Source organism: Nycticebus coucang, chromosome 1 (genome assembly GCF_027406575.1).
Source record: "Nycticebus coucang isolate mNycCou1 chromosome 1, mNycCou1.pri, whole genome shotgun sequence".
Classification (NCBI taxonomy): domain Eukaryota; kingdom Metazoa; phylum Chordata; class Mammalia; order Primates; family Lorisidae; genus Nycticebus; species Nycticebus coucang.
In genome coordinates this window covers 54301704-54325000 of record NC_069780.1, presented here as the reverse complement: position 1 = coordinate 54325000, position 23297 = coordinate 54301704, and the positions used below count along the sequence as shown (strand labels likewise).

General features: G+C 39.3%; 1 protein-coding gene and 1 non-coding gene across 8 annotated transcripts in view; one reads left to right on the top strand and one right to left on the bottom strand.

Moving 5' to 3' along the window:
• Window positions 1-4406: 4406 nt before the first annotated feature.
• The window catches only part of ABHD18 (abhydrolase domain containing 18), a 51791-nt gene continuing 32900 nt past the window's right edge, over window positions 4407-23297 (bottom strand). For all 7 annotated transcript variants that reach the window (XM_053578965.1, XM_053578635.1, XM_053578560.1 and 4 more), the window contains 5 exons: window positions 22852-22941; window positions 21720-21821; window positions 13164-13542; window positions 11558-11720; window positions 4407-8125 (listed from right to left, as the gene is read on the bottom strand). In XM_053578965.1, the coding sequence (XP_053434940.1) occupies window positions 8074-8125; window positions 11558-11720; window positions 13164-13542; window positions 21720-21821; window positions 22852-22941 (786 nt within the window). In that variant the 3' untranslated portion in view covers window positions 4407-8073. The remainder of the gene's footprint in view (window positions 8126-11557; window positions 11721-13163; window positions 13543-21719; window positions 21822-22851; window positions 22942-23297) is intronic.
• LOC128593096 (small nucleolar RNA SNORA70) lies at window positions 14768-14902 on the top strand. The gene has a single exon (XR_008382259.1). It is a non-coding gene; the product is annotated as a small nucleolar RNA SNORA70 (small nucleolar RNA).

Genomic DNA, 23297 nt, shown 5'->3' with positions numbered 1-23297 from the left:
TTCACAGGTACACATTCTCAGTATAAAAAATTGCATGCTGGACGGCGCCTGTGGCTCAAAGGAGTAGGGCACGGGCCCCATATGCCGGAGGTGGTGGGTTCAAACCCAGCCCTGGCCAAAAACTATAAAAAAAAAAAAAAAAATTGCATGCTTCAGCTAAGAATGTTCTTGATGCAGCAGTAAAAATTGATTTGATCAACACTTAACCCTTGAATGCAAATGCGTATCTTTTTAATATTCTGTGTAAAGCAATAGGAAATGCACATAAATCACTTCTGTATGTAAAAGTATGACAACAGTCTTGAAGAAAAGCCCTTCTGAGTTTGTTTGATTTGTAAGAACTAGCTGCTTTTTTCATGGCACACATTTTTATGTGAAAGAATGGCTGAGAACAAAATAAATTTATTCATGCTTAGGTGATTTTGTAGACATTTTCTCAAAAATGAATGACATAAACCTATTATATCAATAGAAACAACTGCCAATATTTTTTGCTAGTGATAAAATTCAAGCTTTCAAGAGAAAATTATAGATTGAAAAGCTTGTAACTACCATGAACTCAACATTTTCCCAGAGCTTAATGATTTTTTGATAAGCTCAGTAGTGATTTTAAAGTATGTTAATTTTTATGTTGTATAATGAAGTGCGTGAATAATTGGAAAGTCTGCATAACTCAGTGACCCAATATTTTCCAAATGTCTAAAAATGTTACAAAATCATATATAGGGAAGATGAAGGGTAAGAAAGACTGCTGGCTTTTTTTTTTTCTGTCTTAAAAATGTTTTCATGTGCCATAAATAGAATAACCATATTATTACTGTATAACTGCTTGATTCTAAGGCAATCATACACATCAGTGAAAATATATTCCTTAGAAAACAATTCAGGGTTATAGGTTATCCAGATTAGAACTTGGCAAATTATGGCCTATGAGCCAAATCCTGTACACCACCCGTTTTTACACAGGCACAAGCTATGAATGAGTTCTATGTTTTTAATGGCATTAGCAGTCCTATATTAGAACAGTTGTGCTAGCCAGGCATAAAGGCTTATGCCTGTAATCCCAGCATTTTGGGAGGCTGAGGCGGGAGGAGCACAGGAGTTCCAGGCTAGCCTGAGCAAGAGCAAGACCCCATCTCTACTAAAAATAATAGAAAAAGCCGATTATTACGGGGGGTGCCTGTACTCCCAGCTACTCAGGAGGTAGACGTAGGAGGAATGCATGAACCCAGAAACCTGAGGTTGCTATGAGCTAGACTCTAGACTGGGGCAACAGCGACTTAAAAAACAAAAACAAAACAGAAAAAAAATAAAAACTGCTCAATTACTACTATTACACAGTTAGAACCTCTGTGAGTTGACCACCCACAGCACTGTAACAAACTGGGCAATGCAAGGAACTATGCCTACTGTACTGATAATGTACATGTGGCATATATCTGGTCTATGAAAATTAGGGTAACTTGAGGAGGTGGTTAATTAAGGAGGTCCTACTGTGTTTTGAATTTTATGAAAAATTTGTGGAAAATTGTTTTCTTCCTTCTTATATAACTATCTACAGAATATCCTCAAGTTTGTATCTTGGCCCACAAAGCCTTAAATATTTACTCTCTGGCTCTTATAGAAAAAGTTTGCTGACTCCTATTATTGAGTTACAGTTCTTCATATATTTTAGATTTTAATCCTTTGTTAGATGTATTATTTGCAAATATTTTCTCCTATTCTGTGGATTGCCATTTCACTTTTTTTTTTTTTTTTTTTTGTAGAGACAGAGTCTCACTTTATGGCCCTCGGTAGAGTGCCATGGCCTCACACAGCTTACAGCAACCTCCAGCTCCTGGGCTTAAGCGATTCTCTTGCCTCAGCCTCCCGAGTAGCTGGGACTACAGGCGCCCGCCACAACGCCCGGCTATTTTTTGGTCACAGGCGCCGCCCCTGCCATTTCACTTTCAATAGTGTCCTTTAATGCCCTGAAATTTTTAGATTTGGTGAAATCCAATTTATATATTCTTTTGTTGCCTGTGCTTCTAGTGTCAAATCCAAAGAATAACTGACAAACCAAATTATTGTGAAGTTTTTCCCTATGTGCTCTTCTAAAAATGTTATAGTTTTAGCTCTTGCCTTTAGGGCTTTGATCCATTTTTGAATTAACTTTTTGTATATGGTATAAAGGTATGGGACCAACTCTATTCTTTTGCATTTGGATATCCCTTTTTTCCAGCACCATTTTGTTGAAAATACTGTCCTTTTACCCGCTGGATATCTTTGAATCCTTGTCAAGAATCATTTGACGGGCGGCGCCTGTGGCTCAGTCGGTAAGGCGCCGGCCCCATATACTGAGGGTGGCGGGTTCAAACCCGGTCCCGGCTGAACTGCAACCAAAAAAAAAAATAAATAAATAGCCGGGCGTTGTGGCGGGCGCCTGTAGTCCCAGCTACTCGGGAGGCTGAGGCAAGAGAATCGCTTAAGCCCAGGAGTTGGAGGTTGCTGTGAGCTGTGTGATGCCATGGCACTCTAATGAGGGCCATAAAGTGAGACTCTGTCTCTACAAAAAAAAAAAAAAAAAAAGAATCATTTGACTACACATTCCAGGTGGCCAGTCGCGGGGGCTCACGCCTGTAATCATAGCACTCTGGGATGCCCAGGCGGGTGGATTGCTTGAGCTCACGAGTTCGAGACCAGGCTGAGCAAGTGAGACCTGCCCCTGCCTCTACTAAAAATAGAAAACACTGAGGCAAGAGGGTTGCCTGAGCCCAAGAGTTGGAGATTGCTGTGAGCTATGACACCATGGCACTGCACTCTACCCAGGGCAACAGCTTGAGGTTGTCTCAAAAAAAAAAAAAAGAAAAGAAAGAAAACATTCCAAGGTATACATCTGGGTTCATCATTTTATTCCATTAGTCTGTATGTCTGTCTTTATACCACTACCACATTGTTTGACTACTATAACTTTGTGATAATTTCTTTTATGTTTACATTCTGATTTCATTGTATGTGATCTGTTGCTTGTAATATTTTTACTTTATTTATTTCTAATTAATTTTTTTGAGACAGAGTTTCAAGCTGTCACCCTGGGTAGAATGCCATGGCGTCACAGCTCACAGCAACCTCAAACTCTCATGCTTAAGCAATTCTCTTGCCTCAGCCTCCCAAATAGCTGGGACTACAGGCGCCAGCCACAATACCCAGCTATTTTTTTTGCTGCAGTTGTTATTGTTGTTTTAGCTGGCCCAGGCTGGGTTTGAACCCACCAGCCTCGGTGTATGTGGTCGGCACCCTACCCACTGAGCTACAGGCGCTGCCCCTTACTTTATGAATCATATTTTCTTTTGTGCCCTAATATATAGCTTTTTCATGGAATTATCTCCATCAATGGAAATAGCTCCATCAATGTCATAGAGGTACTTTATGTGTACTTGAGAAAAGTTATACTCTGTAAGAACATAGTATTTGATGTATGTCCAAAAGATCTATGTTATTGTACTATTTAAATTTTTTTATTTTGGTGCTATCTAATATAATGCAATAGCAACTAGTTATATAAGACTATTAAACAAATTTTTAAATGCATTTTATTTTTTTCTTGAGTCTCCCTCAAGTCACCCTGGGGTTGAGTGCCACGACATTACAGCTCATAGCAAGCTCAAACTCTTGCCTTAGCCTCCTGAGCAGTTGGGACTACAGGCTCCTGCCACAATGCTGGGCAATTTTTAGAGACGGGATCTCGCTCTTGCTCAGGCTGGTCTCAAACTCTTGAGCTCAAGCAATCCACCTGATTCAGCCTCCTAGAGTGCTAGGATTATAGATGTGAGCCACTGCACCCAGCCTAAGACTATTAAAATAAATTTTTTTTTTTTTTTTTTGTAGAGACAGAGTCTCACTCTATGGCCCTTGGTAGAGTGCCGTGGCCTCACACAGCTCACAGCAACCTCCAACTCCTGGGCTCAAGCGATTCTCCTGCCTCAGCCTCCCGAGTAGCCGGGACCACAGGCGCCCGCCACAATGCCCGGCTATTTTTTGGTTGCAGTTTGGCCGGGGCCGGGTTTGAACCCGCCACCCTCGGTATATGGGGCCGGCGCCTCACCGACTGAGCCACAGGTTTTTTTTTTGAGACAGAGTCTCACTTTGCTGCCCTTGGTAGAGTGATGTGCAGTCATAGCTCACTGCAACCTCAAACTCTTGGGCTCAAGTGATTCTCTTGCCTCAGCCTCCCAAGTGGCTAGGACTACAGGCATCCGCCACAGCACTTGGTAGTTGTCATTGTTTTTTTTTTAGCTGGCCTGGGCTGGGTTGAACCCGCCAGCCTTGGTATATGTGGCCAGCGCCCTACCCACTGAGCTACGGGCACCACCCTAATAATAGTTCTTGAAAGAAAAAAACAAAACAAAACCAAATGATTAGCTTTTTAAATAGACTTTTATTGTAAAATACAAAATATTTGAAAATGATTTTTATTTCGGTTATAGTATTAATAATTCAATAATCTTTAAAAGAAAGCACCAAATTAAAATACATTCATTAAAAAATCTAAAATATATATGCTAAAATGACTTTAATAGTAATTACATCAATAGCAAATCATGAAATTCAGAAACATTTTCTAATCACAGATCTAAAATTGGAGGGTCTCAAACTTACATGTCTTCAGAGCTAAGCAGGAAATACAAAGTAGAGGAGAAGTCTGATGTATGAGGGAGTCCAAGGGACTGTGGCAAACTGAGGAATGCAAGCCCAATCTAAAGGCTTTACAAATTCAGAAATCTTCGAAACATTATGTACACCAGATGAAACAACCGTGGGTCAAACTGGCCTGTGTGAACTATGAGTTTATAACCCTGGTGCACATGAATTTCTAGCATTTTATGTAGAACCTCATTTTCAAAAATGGCAGATAGCACTTCTTCAGCACTTCTTTGAAGTTATATATATATATGAATACTTGAGCCACTATTTTGGGGAAAGTGGGTAAAAAAATTCTAAGAAAAGGTATTCTGGGGCGGTGCCTGTGGCTCAGTCGGTAAGGCGTCGGCCCCATATACCGAGGGTGGCGGGTTCAAACCCAGCCCCGGCTGAACTGCAACCAAAAATAGCTGGGCGTTGTGGCGGGCGCCTGTAGTCCCAGCTACTCGGGAGGCTGAGGCAGGAGAATCGCCTAAGCCCAGGAATTGGAGGTTGCTGTGAGCTGTGTGACGCCACAGCACTCTACTGAGGGCAATAAAGTGAAACTCTGTCTCTACAAAAAAAAAAAAAAAAAAAAGAAAGAAAACGTATTCTGTACTTGAGTTAATTACCTGAGGTAGTTTCATGGATATATTCTTAAAATATCTGGTTTTATTTCTCTCTTTTTTTTTTTTTTTTTTTTGAGATAGTCTCACTCTGTCACCAGGGGTAGAGTACCAGGAAAGCATAGCTGACAGAAACCTCAAACTCCTAGGCTCAAGTGATCCTCTTGCCTTAGCTTCTCCAGTAGCTGGGGCTACAAGTGCCCACCACAACACACAGCTAATTTTTCTATTTTTAATAGAGACAGGGTCTCACTCTTGCTCAAGCTGGTGTTGAACTCCTGAGCTCAGGTGATCCACTCATCTTAGCCTCTCAGAGTGCTAGGTTTACAGATATTGAGCCACCACAACCAGCTAAAATATCTGATTAAGAGATGAAAGTTTAAAAATAGCATCTCTCACATTTTATTTGGGGAAAATTATTGAAACAAAATCAAAATTTCATTTTTTTTTTTGATAGGGGTTTTCTTTGTTGCACAGGCTCGAGTACTATGGCATCATCACAGCTCACTGCAACCAAAACTAGTGGACTCAAGGGATCCTCCTGTTCAGTCTTCTAAAAATACCTGAGACTATGGGCATGCTCTACCATGGTTGGCTAATTTTTGTATTTTCTGTAGAGACAGGGTCTCACTGTGGTGCTCAGGCTGATCCCAAACCCTGGCCCCAAGCAATCCTCCTGAATTCTAGAATTACAGGTGTGAGCCATTCCGCCTGCCTCATTCTTTTACTAATAGAAATTCACACTCTATAGGAAATTATAAGAAACATTTATGTAAAAATTAAAATACTGGTTTTACTAAAGCCATTGATCAGAAAGCATTTAATCATATCAACTCACTATAAACATGACATAAGAAAATCATTGTAATTCAATTGACAATGTTTTACTTTATCTTTAAAGGGTATTTTGTAGAACTTTAGTAGATTTTGTACTTTCAGTTAAAAACTAAAGACTCTTTTCTGAATATGCTATAGTTGAAATAGGTATAAACTGTAGGTGGGATGCCAAGGCAGTTTTAAAGAAGTTACTACTTTGAAAATGGAGAAGCATGAATCTTATGTACTCAATCTTGATATGAGGACAATTAATGACAATTAAGGTTATGGTGGGGGGAAGCAGAAAGAGGGATGGAGGGAGGAGGGTGGGGCCTTAGTGTGTGTCACACTTTATGGGGGCAAGACATGATTGCAAGAGGGACTTTACCTAACAATTGCAATCAGTGTAACTGGCTTATTGTACCCTCAATGAATCCCCAACAATAAATAAAAAAAAAAAAAAAAAAAGAAGTTACTACTTTGTCTGCCATTATGACTTCACATCAATTTTTAAACAGTTGTAAAAAATTAAGATGATGGATGAGGCATTAGAGTGACAAAATCTTTCACAAGGCTGAAAAGGCACATTATAATTCAAATAGTCTCACAAGACTAAGAATACCTATTTAAAAAGAATTCATAGACAATACAGATTTCAAAGAAAACTCAAATAGGCTTACTCCAAAACTTCATACAATACTCAAAATATTTTCTACTTTTTTCTTTGACATGTTAGCTTTCAGCTAAAGATGTTTACCATAAAAAGCACCAAATCTAGCCTTCTAAGCTCCCATTTTTAAAAGTTAGTATTATATAAATTTTTAAGTCTTTTCTGTAAAATAGAGTTTATATGGGACAAATCAATTTTATATGTGTCTATGAAATTCTGAAATTAAAAAGCCCAAACTGTTGAGCACTTGGGTAAAATCGGATGTTTAGCAAACTGAAGAGTAGGCATACAAAAAATGTTTGACAAAGTATCCATCAATTAATGCAATAGGTCTTCTAATATTTCCATTTTTTGTGAATTGAAACTTTTTTTAATTTTTATTTTTACATATACGTGTGTTAATTAGGTTTCCATATTTTTTTGCCTTCACAAAATTAAAAAGACTTAAAATTTAATAACAATAACAATGTTTAAGATAAGGATTAGAAACAAAAACCTTGAAAAGAACAAACAAATACATTCAGAAAAGGAATGGTACATCGAAATATTAAGCAATAATAATAATAATGCAAAGAAAGTAACAATGAATTGAAACCTTTTAAGCAGGGGAAATATGTTTGGCATTTTATTCTAACCTAATCTTCGTTAAAGTTTTAAAGTCTAGCCAAGTCTAATGTATCTTATCTGCATTTCAACATGTGCTTTCATTATTAAAAACACTTATGTACAAGGCAATCAGGATTTTTTAGAATTCAAAGTTAACACTGATTTTACACATCATAAGTATTTATTCCCAAGGCAGAAAGTTAACTAAAGTTGAAAACAAGATTAGAAATTCACCAGACATTGAAAAAAGAACTAAACATGTTTCTCAAATCAATAGCAAAATATCATTATAAGGGTACACAGTACAGACTGCTAAATTACAATCTTAGTTTGATTTAGCACTTCTATTAAAAACCAACAGGGTTCCTGTGAATAAATTTATTTTAAATTAATGAATTATTCATAATTAAAAATTTAAAGTTTTCATAAATAGTAACGATAGGCTAGAAATTTAGTATATGGGATTCCAACGAACAATAATAAAAATATTTCGCATTATTTAATTCAAGTATGGTTTTAAAATTATTCAAATGTATTCAAAGTTTGTAGCTGATGGATCTATAACACTGAATTCCAAACTAAATTGATAAGCAATTAGATATATATTGCTGTTGGCTTGTTCTTCACATCATCATAGGATGAAAATTCCTTTTGTTATAAACATGATGGCTGTACTGTTTACCTGATGTTATCCAATTAGTTAGCATACTTATGGAGGAAGCGTTCAAATGCATCATAGATGGCTTGTCTAAAATTAAATATGAAAGAAAAACTACAAGTAAATACCAAAAAAGGAAGACAGACAACACCTTTAATGTAAGTTATTTCCAAATTATCTATGGCTTGCAACCTGACCTTTTCTCTAAACAGCCATGAAAGAGGTAGCGAGGATGAATATTTGGATTCCTGTAACTTCACCAACACTACTGGAAAAACCTCAAATGTATTTCCAACTGATGCTAGATCTTGAAGCATCATATATTTTTTAAGAATTGTTTTGTGCCTTACAAAGTATACATATAACAAAAATAAAATACCTAAAATAATAAAAAGGAACTGATTTCTCTTTATTCTCTTTGGTCAAAAATTATGTAAATTTTCAGAATGTGAGATTCAATCTATTTCATAGATTACAATATAAAGATACAGATTTTTTTGTTTACTAAGAATATGTTCCTAATAACTGAATTCAAAATCAAAAAGCCTTGTTCTCACTTTCTAGAAGATATTTTTGCTTTCTTTTTTGAGATGGGGTCTCACTGTGTTGCTGAGGCTAAAGTGTAGTGGCTATTCATAGGGATGATCATGGTACACTACAGCCTTGGCCTACTGATCTCAAGTGATCCTCTTGCCTGAGCAGCCTCCTAAGTAGCTAAGGACTTCAGTAGGCACATATTACTGCATCTGTTCCTAACACATTTTTTCCTTTTCCTTTTTGTTTTTTTTTTATTTTTTGTTTTTTTGAGACAGGGCCTCTACTCTGTTGCAGTGTAGAGTACAGTGGTGTCATCATAGCTCACTGCACACTTAAGCTCTTGAATTCAAGTAATTCTTTTGCCTCAGTGTCCCAAAGTGCTAGGATTATAAGAGAGAAAGAACCTGGGGATGTTTACCCACTGGACAATTTTTTTTTCAGAGTTAATTGTGGGTACTTGCTCTTGTAAAATGACTCTTAATTTGTTTTACTTCCTGATGCCCTAAAATTGTAATCTAGGCTTGAGTACATGGTATGAGGAAGATTAGGAAAGGTACACAAATGCCTTTTTAATCACTGGAATAGTCTCTTATTCATTTGGATTATTAATTAGCTCTAAAAAGCATAAAAGGAGTGGCTTCTTTCACATTTAGTGAGTGAAAGACTAAATTTGTAGTCTGATGTCATCTAAACTCTCAGGATTTTTTTTTGAGACAGAGTTATACTATGTCACCTTCGGTAGAATGCTGTGGCAGCACAGCTCACAGCAACCTCAAACTCGTGGGCTCAAGTGATTCTCTTGTCTCAGCCTCCCAAGCAGCTGGTACTACAGGTGCCTGCCACAATGCCTGGCCATTTTTCTTCTCTCTGTCTTTTTTTTTTTTCGGTTGCAGTTGTCCTTGTTGTTTAGCTGGCATGGGGCTGGGTTGTAACCTGGCAACCTCAGTGCATGTGGCCGGTGCCATAACCACTATACCACGGGTACAGAGCCTTTGTTTTTTTATAGACAGAGTCTCACTCTGTCACCCTGAGTAGAGTGCCATGGCATCAGAGTTCACAGCAACCTTAATCTCTTGGGCTCAAGCAACCCTCTGCCTCAGCCTCCCAAGTAGCTGGGACTACAGGCCCCTGCCACCACACCCGACTAATTTCTCTGTTTTGGGGAGAGACGGGATCTTGAACTCCTGAGCTCAAGCAATCCACCCACCTGCCCTCCCATAGCTCTCAGGATATTAGGATTGCTGTCCTGACCCACCACACCGGGAACTTGTAGTTTCTGACTGGTAAGGGGTAGTGACTCCACTTAAGCAACTTACTTAATCTTTTTTGTTTTGGTCCCTTTAATCCAGCGGTTCTCAACCTGTGGGTCGCGACTGCTTTTGGGGGTCAAATGACCCTTTCACAGGCGTTGCCTAAAACCATCACATAACCCCGTACAAATACAGGTAGGCATATGAAAATAATTTTATGGTCGGGGGTCACCACAACATGAAGAATTGTATTAAAGGGTCGCGGCATTAGGAAGGTTGAGAACCATTGCTTTAATCTTTTTTTGTTTTGAGACAGAGGCTCACTATGTCACCCTCAGTAGAGTGCTCTAGCATCATAGCTCACAGCAACCTCAAACTCTTGGGCTTAAGTGATTCTCTTGCCTCAGCCTCCCAAGTAGCTGGGACTGCAGGAGGCTACCATAGTGCCTGGCTGTTTTTTTGTTGTTGTTGTCATTGTTGTTTGGCAGGCCCCCACCAGGTTTGAACCTGCCAGCCCAGGTGCATGTGGCCGGCACCCTAACCACTGAAGTATGGGTACTGAGCCTACTACCTCTATATGTTGATCCCTCATGACAGTCCCTAGGTAGTCAACTTACAGAGGTTCTACTGTATTCAGCTTGATCCAAACCAAAATTTTTTTTTCTGCCAGCCTCCATTTCTAAATTTTTGGTCTCTCCCATTCTTCTAGTTGTCTAGAATTAAACTTGGCAGATATCTGACTCCCTCTAATCCTTAATATTGTTCAGAGGTTCCACTGTATGTTCCAATGATACAATTTATCATCAAATTTGGATAGAAGTAGTCTGGGCACGGTGGCTCACATCTGTAATCCTAGTACTCTGAGAAACCAAAGGGGTGGATTGCTTGAGCTCATGAGTTCAAGATCAGCCTGAGCCACAGCGAGATTCCACATGTACTAAAAATAGAAAAACTGGCCAGATGTGGTGGTGGTTGGCTATAGTCCCAGCTACTTGGGAGGCTGAGGCAACAGAATCTCTTAAGCCCAAGAGTTTGAGGTTGCTGTGAGTTATGATGTCACAGCACTTTACTGAGGGCAACAAAGTAAGACTCTGTCTCAAAAAAAAAAAAAAGAAAGAAATTTGGATAGAAGTAGAAATAATGTAGAATATCAGAAAATTGGAGTTCTAGCATAAAAGTTTTGATAATTTCTGACTAAAATAGTGAAATTATATAAGATTGTTAACAAAACCACTTCTTGTTTAAGGTTCAATATTCAGTTGCTAACTGGAAAACATTGCTGGAATATTCCACAGATGCTTAGGTCATTCTAAGAAAACATCAGAGTGAAAAAACTTTGATATACTAAAGCACCTTTTAGTTGTGATGTTGTTCCCCAAATCCTAAAATACCTGGAAATTAATATTTCAAGAGTGTAAAAACACATAAGGCGTATCTTCTTTTCTTTTGCTTCTAGCTCAGAGCTAGAAGAAAAAAAGAATAAGAAAATAAGAAGATGACATAGAAAAGAGAGAAAAGCACCTAAATAGATAAATATAAATATAAAATATCAATATATAGATCCTAAATAGGGGATCTATGTGGGAGTCAGGGAATCAAGCAGGAAATAAGAGGACTAAAACATATACTGTAAATACCATGCCTAATCTTTCATATTTGTTGAGGCAAAAAAATCCCCTATCCTGAAAAACCAAAATACTAAATAAACAGATACCTGTTAGAGCAATCATCTTACCTGAACAGTCCTTGCTTAAAAAGATAAGCACTAATATGACCCCCTTCTAGATATCGGATTTCACAACCAGGCCAAATTTCTTGTAGACTTCGAACTCCCGTTCGTGGAATATAGGCATCTTCTTTGGCTTGAACCACTATAATGAGGCTTGGGTCAACTGGAACTAAGTATAGGATTTTTAAAAATTTAGCACAGACAAACTTAAAAAGCCCGAGATTTTCAAATAAGTACTATTAATCATATTAGAAAATAAAATACACCATAATGCACTGAAATATTCATCAAAAGCACCAAACTGTTCAGGCGCTGTGGCTCACACTTGTAATCATAGCACTCTGAGAGGCTGAGGTGGTGTGGATTGCCTGAGCTCATAGGTGCGAGACCTCACCTCTAAAAATAATCAGGCATTATGGCAGGCACCTGTAGTCCCAGCTACTTGGGAGGCTGAAACAAGAGAATTGCTTGAGCCCAAGAGTTTGAGGTTGCTTTGACCTAAGCCGCCACGGCACTCTACCTAGGGCAACAAAGTGTCTACAAAAAAAAAAAAAAACCCACCAAACAATGCAATGAACTATTTGTCAAACTAAAACTCTTTGATTAAGTTGAAAATCAATTATAATATGCCGTATTACCATGCTATTCATCTCCTATACAATGAGATGAATACTTTAAAGAAGATACAAAATCCAATGTGTTTTTTAATGAATGAGATGATCTTAGATTTTCATAAATGAAATGATACTTTTTAAAAAAATTTTTTTTGTGTGTGTGGTCTTTGGCCAGGGCTGGGTTTGAACCTGCCACCTCTGGCATATGGAACCGGCACCCTACCCATTTGAGCCACAGGCGCCGCCCGAAATATGATACTTTCAAATAACCAAGTTATCGTGACACTTTTTGTTGTTGTTTTTGAGACAGAGTCTCAAGCTGTCGTCCTGGGTAGAGTGCTGTAGCTTCATAGCTCAGAGCAAGCAAGCTCCAGCTCTTGGGCTCAGTGATCCTCTTGCCTCAGTTTTTCTATTTTTAGTAGAGACAGGGTCTTGCTTTTGCTCTACCTGGTCTCAAACTCATGAGCTCAAGCAATCCACCCACCTTGGCCTCCCAGAGTGCTAGGATTAGAGGCATAAGCCACCTTGCCCAGCCAACAAACACATTTTGAAGCCAATAAAAAATACACTCTTGAAGATAAGAAATTATCCTGTAAAGCAGGGGTCCTCAAACTTTTTAAACAGGGGGCCAGTTCACTGTCCCGTAGACCGTTGGAGGGCCGGATTATAGTTTAAAAAAAAAATGAACAAATTCCTATGCACACTGCACATCTTATTTTGAAGTAAAAACACAAAACAGGAACAAATACAATCACACCACCTCATGTGGCCCGGGGGCCGCAGTTTGAACACCCCATGCAGTGTAAAGTATCTTTAAAAATATTTCACAGGGAGGCGCCTGTGGCTCAAGGAGTTGGGTGCTGGCCCCATATACTGGAGGTGGCAGGTTCAAACCTGGCCAAAAATGCAAAAAAATAAAAATAAAAATAAAAAAATTTAAAAATATTTCATAAATATTTACACATCAAATATTCTCAATTTCATATAAAAATCAGTACCTGAGAAATTTGCTACATGAGTACATTCATCCATGACTCCTTTCATAAATATTAAAGATTCTTTCTGAAGATTATTTCTTCTTTGTTCTTTACTGAGTAGGTGGCATGACTGAGGGTTGGTACTTGCATAACTACTTTTGTTGGTTGAAAGTTTTTGATTGAAGTACTCCATCTTAGAGGCATCTTGTAATAAGAGTCTTTCTGATGTGCCACTGATAGATGTTTTACTAGAATTATGGCACTCAGCAGGTTTTTGGGATACAACTGGGTCTGTTACATCTATATTTAAAGTTCTGGAAACCAGATTAAGGTTAGTTAGCTTGTCTGCACTGGTAGGGAAGTGTTTCACAAACTCTTGTCCCATTTTGAAAGAATCTGTCTGAGTATATGAAAGAAAAGAAAATATCAATATAAAATAGGGTTTCATTTAATAACCTTGTTAAAGAGAAAAGACAAATGCCCATCAATGGATAAATGAACAAAATGAAGTATATATAAACAGTGGAATATTACGCCACAACATGAACACTAAAGACTTCATGCTGAGTGAATAAGCAAAATACCAAAGGACCCATCTTGTATGAGGTCCCTATAGCAGTAAAATTCACAGAGATGGAAAGAGAATGGCAGTTGTAGGGAGAAGGGAGGAATAAGGGAATTTTAGTCAATGGTTAGAGTTTCAGTTTGGGAAGACAAGGATCTGGAGATAGATGGTGGTAATGGTTGCACAACAATGTGAATGTAATACTTGATGCCACCGAACAGTATGCTTAAAAATGGCTAAATAGTAAATTTTATGTTGTATACATTTACCATAATTTATCCTGGAAATAATATAAATTCAAGCACAAGAGGATACCAGACACATCAAATCCCTTCCTCAGGTTGAACTAACATGACTTAAACATTATCAATGAAAAAGGCTGGGCATGGTGGCTCATGCCTGTAATCTCAGCATTTTGGAGGCTGAGGTGGGAAGATTGTTTGAGGCCAGGAGTTTAAAACCAGCCTGGGCAACACAGCAAGACTCCATCTCTCTCTCTCTTTCTTTTTTTTTAGACAGAGTCTCACTTTGTTGCCCCCGGTAGAGTGCTGTGGCATCATAGCTCAAAGCAACCTCAAACTTTTGGGCTCAAGCAATACTCTTTTTTTTTTTTTTTGAGACAGAGTGTCACTATGTCACGTTGGTAGAGTGCTGTGGTGTCACAGCTTACACCAACCTCAAACTCTGAGGTCTAAGTGATTCTCTTGCCTCAGTCTCCCAAGTAGCTGGGACTACAGGCACCCGTCACAATGCCCAGCTATTTTTGTTATCATTGTTGTTTAGCAGGTCTGGGCCAGGCTCGAACCCACCAGCCTCAGTGTATGTGGCTAGCGACCTACTCACCGATACTCAAGCAATACTCTTGCCTCAGCTTTCTGAGTAGCTGGGACTATAGGTACCTGCCACAACGCCTGGCCATTTTTAGAGATGGGATCTCGCTTTTGTTCAGGCTGGTCTCAAATCTGTAAGCTCAGGCCATCTACCCACCTCAGCCTCCCAGAGTGCTAGGATTACAGATGTGAGCCACCATGCCTGGCCAAGACCCCATCTCTTAGAAAAAAAAAAAAAAGTAAACCTGACCACACTCCTTTTCTCACAGGGGTCTGGTGTGCAATGGCTGCAAACAGCAGTCTCCTTGGTAGTGTATACAGCCTGTTGCTGGTATAGGTTGTTCTAAGGGATCTTAGAGACATTCCTTTCTGATACATGTTCATGTGTTAGACCTGTGCTGTCCCCAGTCTAGACTCCAGACAGATATACAAGGTGCCTTTGGAAAGCCCCAGGGCACTGTGGCCAGGGTTCACATTGACCAAGTCATCATGTCCATCTATGCCAAACTACAGAACAAGGAGCATGTGATTGAGGCCCTTCTCAGGGCCAAGTTCAAGTTTCCTGGCTGCCAGATTAACATCTCCAGAAAATGGGGTTTTACCAAGTTTAACTCAGATGAGTTTGAAGACACAGCCTGAGCAGCAGCTCATATCAAATGGCTCTGGGGTCAAATACAGTCCCAACTGTGGCCCCCTGGAAAAGTGGTAGGCCCTGCACTCCTGAGGACTTACACTGTGTTGCCTATCATTTGTGCCTACCAATAATAAATCCTACTTCTTGTCCAAAAAAAAAAAAAAAAAATATATATATATATATAAAAATTAGCTGAGTGTGGTGGTGCACATCTATAGTCCTAGCTACTCAGGAAGGTGAGGTGGGAGGATCACTTAAGCCCAGAATTTTGAGGCTGCAATGAGCTATAATTGCAGCACTACATTCCAGTCTCTGGGTAACAGAGTGAGACCCCCATATCTTTAAAAACAATCAATTACCAAAGAAAAAAATACTGCCTACAAAAGAAAAAAATTACAGCCTTAGAATTTATATTTACAACTCATGAAACAAATGGTTAGTCACTTTAATTCATTAAGAATTAGAATTGGGGCTGGATGCGGTGGCCCAAGCCTGTAATCCTGGCACTCTGGGAGACAGAGGCAGGTAGATTGCTTGAACTCAGGAGTTCAAGACCAACCTGAGCAAGAGTGAGACCCTGTTTCTAAAAAAAAAAAAAAAAAATAGAAAAATTAGTCAGGTGTAGTAGCAGCACACCTGTAGTCCCAGCTCAGCTGTTCAGGGGGCTGGGTCATGAGGATTGCTCAAGCCTAAGAGTTTGAAGTTGCTATGAGCTACAATGACACCATGGCACGCTACTCAGGGCAACAACAACAACAAAAGAGCAGGGCGCGGTGGCTCATGCCTAATCTTAGCACTTGGGAAGCCGAGGCAGGTGGATTGCCTGTGCTTATGGGTTGGAGACTAGCCTGAGCCAGAATGAGACCTCATCTCAAAAAATTGCCGGGTGTGGTGGCGGGCACCTGTAGTCCCAGCTATTTGGGAGGCTGAGGCAAGAGAATTGCTTAAGCCCAAGAGTTTGAGGTTGATGCCGTGGCACTGTACCCAGGGCAACAAAGTCAGACTCTGTCTCAAACAACAATAAAAAAAGAATTAAAATTGGATATTTTTTTAAAAAGTCCAAAACCCTAGAAATGAGCAAAGGATATACACATACTAGTTACAGAAAAGGAAAAATATGCTTAATTTCTCTCATAATAAAATAAATTGTATTAAATCTATACCATTTTCCGCTATCAATTGATTTTTTTTTTCCACTCTTGCTCAGGCTGGTATCAATTGATTTTTAAAAAACTCCAAGTTTGACAACACACTGAATTTATGAGCTTACAAAGAAACAGATAACTTCCTTCTAGTAGTATAAGTTGACAAAATTAGAATCAGGTAAAATCTATCATAGCCAAATTACAAATGACTTTTAACTCAGCAATATTTCTAGGAATTTATACTTGTGCAATGATAAATGACCAGAGTGATTCATCGCAGCACTATTTCTTAATGATGAAAGATAAGATAAGAAATAATATAAACATCTATCAACAGGGTACTGGTTAATAAATTATTATACATCCATCCACATTTTTACTGCTTTTTTATATAGCAGCAAAAAATAATAAGGAAACATATGCAGGCCATAAAAAAGGGAAGAGAGGCTTGGTGCCTATAGCTTAGCAGCTAGGGCACCAGCCACATACACTGGAGCTGGTGTGTTTGAATCCAGCCTGGGCCTGCTAAACAACAATGACAACTACAACCAAAAAATAAAAATAGCCGGGCATGGTGGTGGGTGCCTGTAATACCAGATACCTGGGAGGCTGAGACAAGAGAATTGCTTAAGTCCAAGAATTTGAGGTTGCTGTGAACTGTGATACCACAGAACTCTACCGAGGATGACAAATTGAGACTCCATCTCAAAAAAAAAGGGGGAAGAGAAAAAAAATTCCTATTTGTATTGGTATGTATATATACCAAAAATTCTCTGAAACATTAAACAATAATATAACAGGTTATTTGTGGAGGGGGATAGAACCTAGGCAAATAGGGAACATGGGTAGGAATCTTTTCATATGTATGTATGTATTTATTTTAATCTTTTTGATGCTTAACCTATATGAACATATATTTACTATACAGTAGAACCTCCATAGTTGACTACCTTCTTAAGTTGACCTAATTTTCATAGACCAAACATGTACCCACGCACATGTATGTTTCAATGTAGTAGGCCTAGTTTCTTGTGTCGACCACCTCCATATGTTGACCAGTTTGCTATAATCCCTTGGGTGGTCAACTTACAGAGCAGGGTCTACTATATTTTAAAAATTAAAGAATTAACAATTTGTTAAAGGCCAAGGAAAAAAATGCCCAAAAACCTGGACAAATCACTACAGCCATCCAGACCACAGAAATATTAAAAAAAAAAAAAGTTTAGTAACAATTAGAAATGTAAGGACTGAAGGACCCTAGGATAACTCAGAGTGGTATACCAACAAATTTAACTTCTTTTGATTGGAAAAACACAAAGAATAAGAACATCTTCTTGACATTCATTGAATATTCATTATTATAAACTGGCTCTAAGACAGGAAGTACTGGGTAAGACCACTGCTATGGTTTGAATGTGTCCCCCAAAGTTCAAGTGCTGGAATTTTAATCTTCAATGCAATAGAATTGTAAAATGAGACCTTTAAGAGGTGATTGGCCCTGAGGGCTCTGCCCTCAAGAATAGGTTAATATCCTTCTTGTGGGAGTGGTTTACTTCTCAACCAGTGTTTCTGATAAGAATGAGCTCAGGTCCCACCCTCCCCACCCCCTCTCTTTCTCTCTTTTGCATGCACACAAGCATTCTCTCCGGATGACACACTCCCCAGATTTCAGTCCCTTGACCTTGGACTTACCAGCCTCCACAACTGTGCACCACATAAATCTCTATTTTTATCAATCAGCTATTCTCAGCTATTCTGTTATAGCAGCACATGGTGAAGTAGGACAACAACATTCCACTTCTGACAACCAAAATTTATCAATTTCCTTTAAAAAAATACATGTTAAGCCTGGTGTGGTGGCTCACGCTTGTAATCCTAACACTCTGGGAGACCGAGATGGGTGGATTGCTTGAGCTCAGGAGTTCGAGAGCCTGAGCAAGAGTAAGACCCCCGTCTCTAAAAACATAGTCAGGTGTTGTGGTGGGTGCCTGCAGTGCCAGCTACTCGGGAGGCTGAGGCAAGAGAATTGCTTGAGCCCAAGAGTTTGAGGTTGCTGTGAGCTATGATGCCACAGGACTCTACCAAGGGCAACAAACTGAGTTTGTCTCAAAACAAAAACAAACAAAAAAATGTTAAATTTTCTCATAAGTTTTCAAATATAGATATCTTCTGCTTATATATATAGTGCAGCACAGGAACTAACTAGCAGGTAAAGCTATTTTGTAATAAAGTTCTTAGCTAAGCAGTTAACTATGGTTTGAGGTTTTGCAAGATAGACCTACTTTATAAGAGTGAGGTTTACAGTCAAAATATTATAAATAAAAGGTCCTCATTGATAGTATTAATAGAAAGATCCCTTTTCTTGCTGAGGTTCTTGAGGTCTCAAATGTTTCTTTCAAACTGTCACATTTAAAAATTTATAGGCTGGGCGTGGTGGGTCACACCTGTAATCCCAGCACTTGGGACGTGGAGGCAGGTGGATTGCCTGAGCTCACAGGTTCGAGACTAGCCTGAGCCAGAGCAAGACTCTGTCTCTAAGAAAAAAATAGCGGGGCATTGAGGTGGGCATCTGTAGTCCCAGCTACTCAGGAGGCTGAGGCAAGAGCATCACTTGAACCCAAGAGTTTGAGGTCGCTGTGAGTTAAGACGTCATGGCACTCTACCAAGGGTGACCAAGTGAGACTCTGTCTCAGAAAAAATAAAAATAAAATAAAATAGGGTGGCACCTGTGGCTCAGTCGGTAGGGCGCCGGCTCCTATACCGAGGGTGACGGGTTCAAACCCAGCCCCGGCCAAACTGCAACCAAAAAAATAGCCAGGCGTTGTGGCGGGTGCCTGTAGTCCTAGCTACTTGGGAGGCTGAGGCAAGAGAATCGCTGAAGCCCAGGAATTGGAGGTTGCTGTGAGCTGTGTGAGGCCGTGGCACTCTACCGAGGGCCATAAAGTGAGACTCTGTCTCTACAAAAAAAATAAATAAATAAATAAATAAAAATAAAATAAAATAAAAATTTATGAAAAGAATTGCCTACCTTTGAAGAATAATAAGGTAACTAGTTGATTATCAAAAAACTGGTTAAATCAGGAAAAAGAATCAAACATTTATCCTTTGTTGACTCTTTTCTATGTGTACTGAACTACTAGGTAACTAGATAATAGGTAAAGAAAGTACCTCTTTATAAAAGTATTCAAACTAATAAATGAAAAAATAATAGAATATTCTATTATAATAGAATTAGAGTATCAGCATTTTGCAAGTCTCAATGAATTAACAAATATAGCCTTTAAACATCAGGAAAAGGTTATATCACCGGGAAGGAGACAACTAAACATTATGTATTTCCTATAGTTGTGAGAAAGAAATTGAAACTAAGTTTAATAGTTTTTAGATACAGGTACAATCTGTAGGCAATGTAGATCACTAAGCTGAATACCATCAGAAAAATCTAATTGTGAGAAACTTTACAGGTCAAAATAACCTAACTTCGTCAAGAAATAAAAAAGAAAAGAAACAGATGGAAGGGAATTTATTAATTAAAAGATACATTAAATAAAAGTACTACACAATCTTTATTTAATTATTTATTTATTTTTTGGCCGGGGCTGGGTTTGAACTCACCACCTCCGGCATATGGGATTGGCACCCTACCCCTTTGAGCCACAGGTGCCGCCCTACACAATCTTTATTTAGACATTAAAATTATTTTAAAGACAGAAGTCATTACTATACAAATCAGAATAACAATTAATAGTGTGAGGGTGGTTTTAGGGTTGGGTAGTCAAGTTCTATTTTTGACCTATGTAGTAATTATAAGTGTATTCGCCTTTTTCTTTTTTTTTTGAAACAGAGTCTTTTTTTTTTTTTTTTGTAGAGACAGAGTCTCACTTTATGGCCCTCGGTAGAGTGCCGTGGCCTCACACAGCTCACAGCAACCTCCAACTCCTGGGCTTAAGCGACTCTCCTGCCTCAGCCTCCCGAGTAGCTGGGACGACAGGCGCCCGCCACAACGCCCGGCTATTTTTTGGTTGCAGTTCAGCCGGGGCCGGGTTTGAACCGGTCACCCTCGGTATATGGGGCCGGCGCCTTACCGACTGAGCCACAGGCGCCGCCCCGAAACAGAGTCTTAACTATGTCACCCTTGGTACAGTGCCGTGGTATCACAGCTCACAGCAACCTCAATCTCTTTGGTTTAAGCGATTCTCTTGCCTCAGCTTTCCAGATAGCTGGGACTAAAGGTGCCCACCACAACGCCCGGCTATTTCTTTGTTGTTGTCATTGTTGTTTAGCTGGCCAGGGCTGGGCTCCAACCTGCCACTGTAGGTGCATGTGGCTGGCACCGTAACACTGCTACGGGCACACTCAGCCAGCCTTCTTTTTTTTTTTTTTTTCTTAATAGACAGAGTCTTGCTCTGTTATCCAGGCTAGAGAGCAATGGCATCCGCCTAGCTCACTGCAACCTCAAACTTCTGGGCTCAAGTGATCCTCTCACCTTAGCCTCCCGAGTAGCAGGCTCTATGGTATGCACCACCCCACCCAGCTTAATTTTTTTTCTAATTTTAAAGAGTAGAGAGATGGAATCTTGCTCTTTTTCAGGGTGGTTCAAACTCCTGACCGCAAGTCATCTTCCTGCCTCAGCCTCCCAGACTGCTAGGATTACAAGTGTGAAGCCACTATGCCCGATGTTTGCCTTTTAATTTAGTAAACCATATATTTGCTTCACGGGATTCTCATATCCATGTTTTATTTTATTTATTTATTTATTTATTTATTTATTTTTAGAGACAGAGTCTTACTTTATCACCCTCGGTAGAGTGCCGTAGTGTCACAGCTCATAGCAACCTCCAACTCTTGAGCTTAGGTGATTCTCTTGCCTTAGCCTCCCTAGCAGCTGGGTCTACACGTGTCTACAGGTCTATTTTTTTTGTTGCAGTTTGGCCAGGGCTGGGTTTGAACTCACCATCCTTGGTATATGGGGCCAGGGCCCTCTCACTGAGCCACACGCACTGCCCATCTTATTTTGTTTTTTGAGACAGAGTCTCAAGCTGTTGCCCTGGGTAGAGTGCCATGGCATCATAGCTCACAGCAACCTCCAGCTCCTAGGCTCAAATGATCTTCTTGCCTCAGTTTTTCTATTTTAGTAGAGATGGGGTCTCACTTTTGCTCAGGTTTGTCTCGAACTCTTGAGTTCAAGAAATCCACCTGCCTCGGCCTCCCAGAGTGCTAGGCTTAGAGGTGAGAGCTACCATGCCTGGCCATCCATGTTTTATTTTAAAATGAAGAGATTTTAAAGTAAAAAAGTATATACAACCACATTTAAAAAAATCTGCTATTATCTTAAAAAATCCAAATTTAAATATATAATCAACTTTTACCATGCTAGTATGTAGAAATTAAAATACTACTTACTCCACAGTATTCAAGCATGTGAAAAATTTCTTCTTCATAAACTGTCTGGGTATAATATTGTTTTTCCAGCTCCCTCCAATTAATCGATTTACTCAATACACCCTGAAATAATAAACTAAATTCAGATCAAATCATACCATAAAGTATTTACACCTAATGCTTTTATTATTATCACTGTGTACAAAAGAGTTAACAAATCAGGCTTGAGACTGCCTATCCTTTGAAAGGCCTGCTTTTAGGATTGGCCCTTGACTGGAGTGTGAAAACTTGACTAGTAAACAGGTCTTTACATTAATATGAAATTTTCCCTAAATGATAAAGAGTGTGTCACTGTGCCTCTATTTTACATTATTTGTACATTTTGCTGAACACTGGTTTCTTTTCACTTTTTTTTTTTTTTAACTTTTTCTATTCTTGGCATATACACAAACACTTGCTTTCCTTCTGGAATTTTGGTACATGCTTGGCAGAGGGTGTCTAAGTTACTGACCCCTGATAAAAACCCTGAATCCTGGGGCGGCACCTGTGGCTCAGTGAGTAGGGCGCCGGCCCCATATGCCGAGGGTAGCGGGTTCAAACCCAGCCCCGGCCAAAACTGCAACAACAAAAAAATAGCCGGGCATTGTGGCGGGCGCCTGTAGTCCCAGCTGCTCGGGAGGCTGAGGCAAGAGAATCACATAAGCCCAAGAGCTAGAGGTTGCTGTGAGCAGTGTGACGCCACGGCACTCTACCGAGGGCAGTAAAGTGAGACTCTGTCTCTACAAAAAAAAAAAACAAAAACCCTGAATCCCCAGGTTTAGGGGAACTTCACTGATGGACAGTACCTCGCACTTACTGACATAACTTATTGCTGGAGGAATTAAATGTGAACTGTGACACTCCATTAGGAAAAGCCTCTTGGAAACGTGATCCTGGTTTCCTCTAGACTTTGCCTTGTGTGCTTTTATCTTTTTATTGTTTTTGTTGTATACTTTTGCTATAGTAAAGTCTTAATCATGAGTATCACTATATGCTGAGTCCTATAATTCCTTCTAATGAATTACCAACCCTGCAGGTGGTTTTGGGGACACCCCCCAAAACAGTTACCTTTAATTAAATATGGCTACCTAAATATTAATTATAACTAAATTACCGTAGTGAAGACCCCAGATGCTGTGGACCAGGACAGACATGGAATCAATGGCATGGGCTTAGGCCAGTTGGATACTGCTAAGGAAGCCATCTGTAATATGGTAACACAGTTTAGAGAGCTTATGTTTAAGGTTCTACTAATTATAATGAAAAATATTTAATATTAGCAAGTATTTTGTATCGTAAGCAGTTGGTCAAAAAAACAAACACAAAATCAATAAACACTTGTAAGAATATCTAGCGATCTTGGTGGTCTTCTAAAATCATAAATTCAACAATTAGGACTGAGTGACTAATACATGCCAGGTGAAGAACCATAGCATATTTCCTGGCCCTCAAGGTACTACTGCTTCATGGAGAAAACAGACTCAGGCTGCTAAAAAACATCATTACAGCATAGTGAAAAGTACCAATGAGAATTTAAAAGTAGTCTGGAGGTAAGACTCA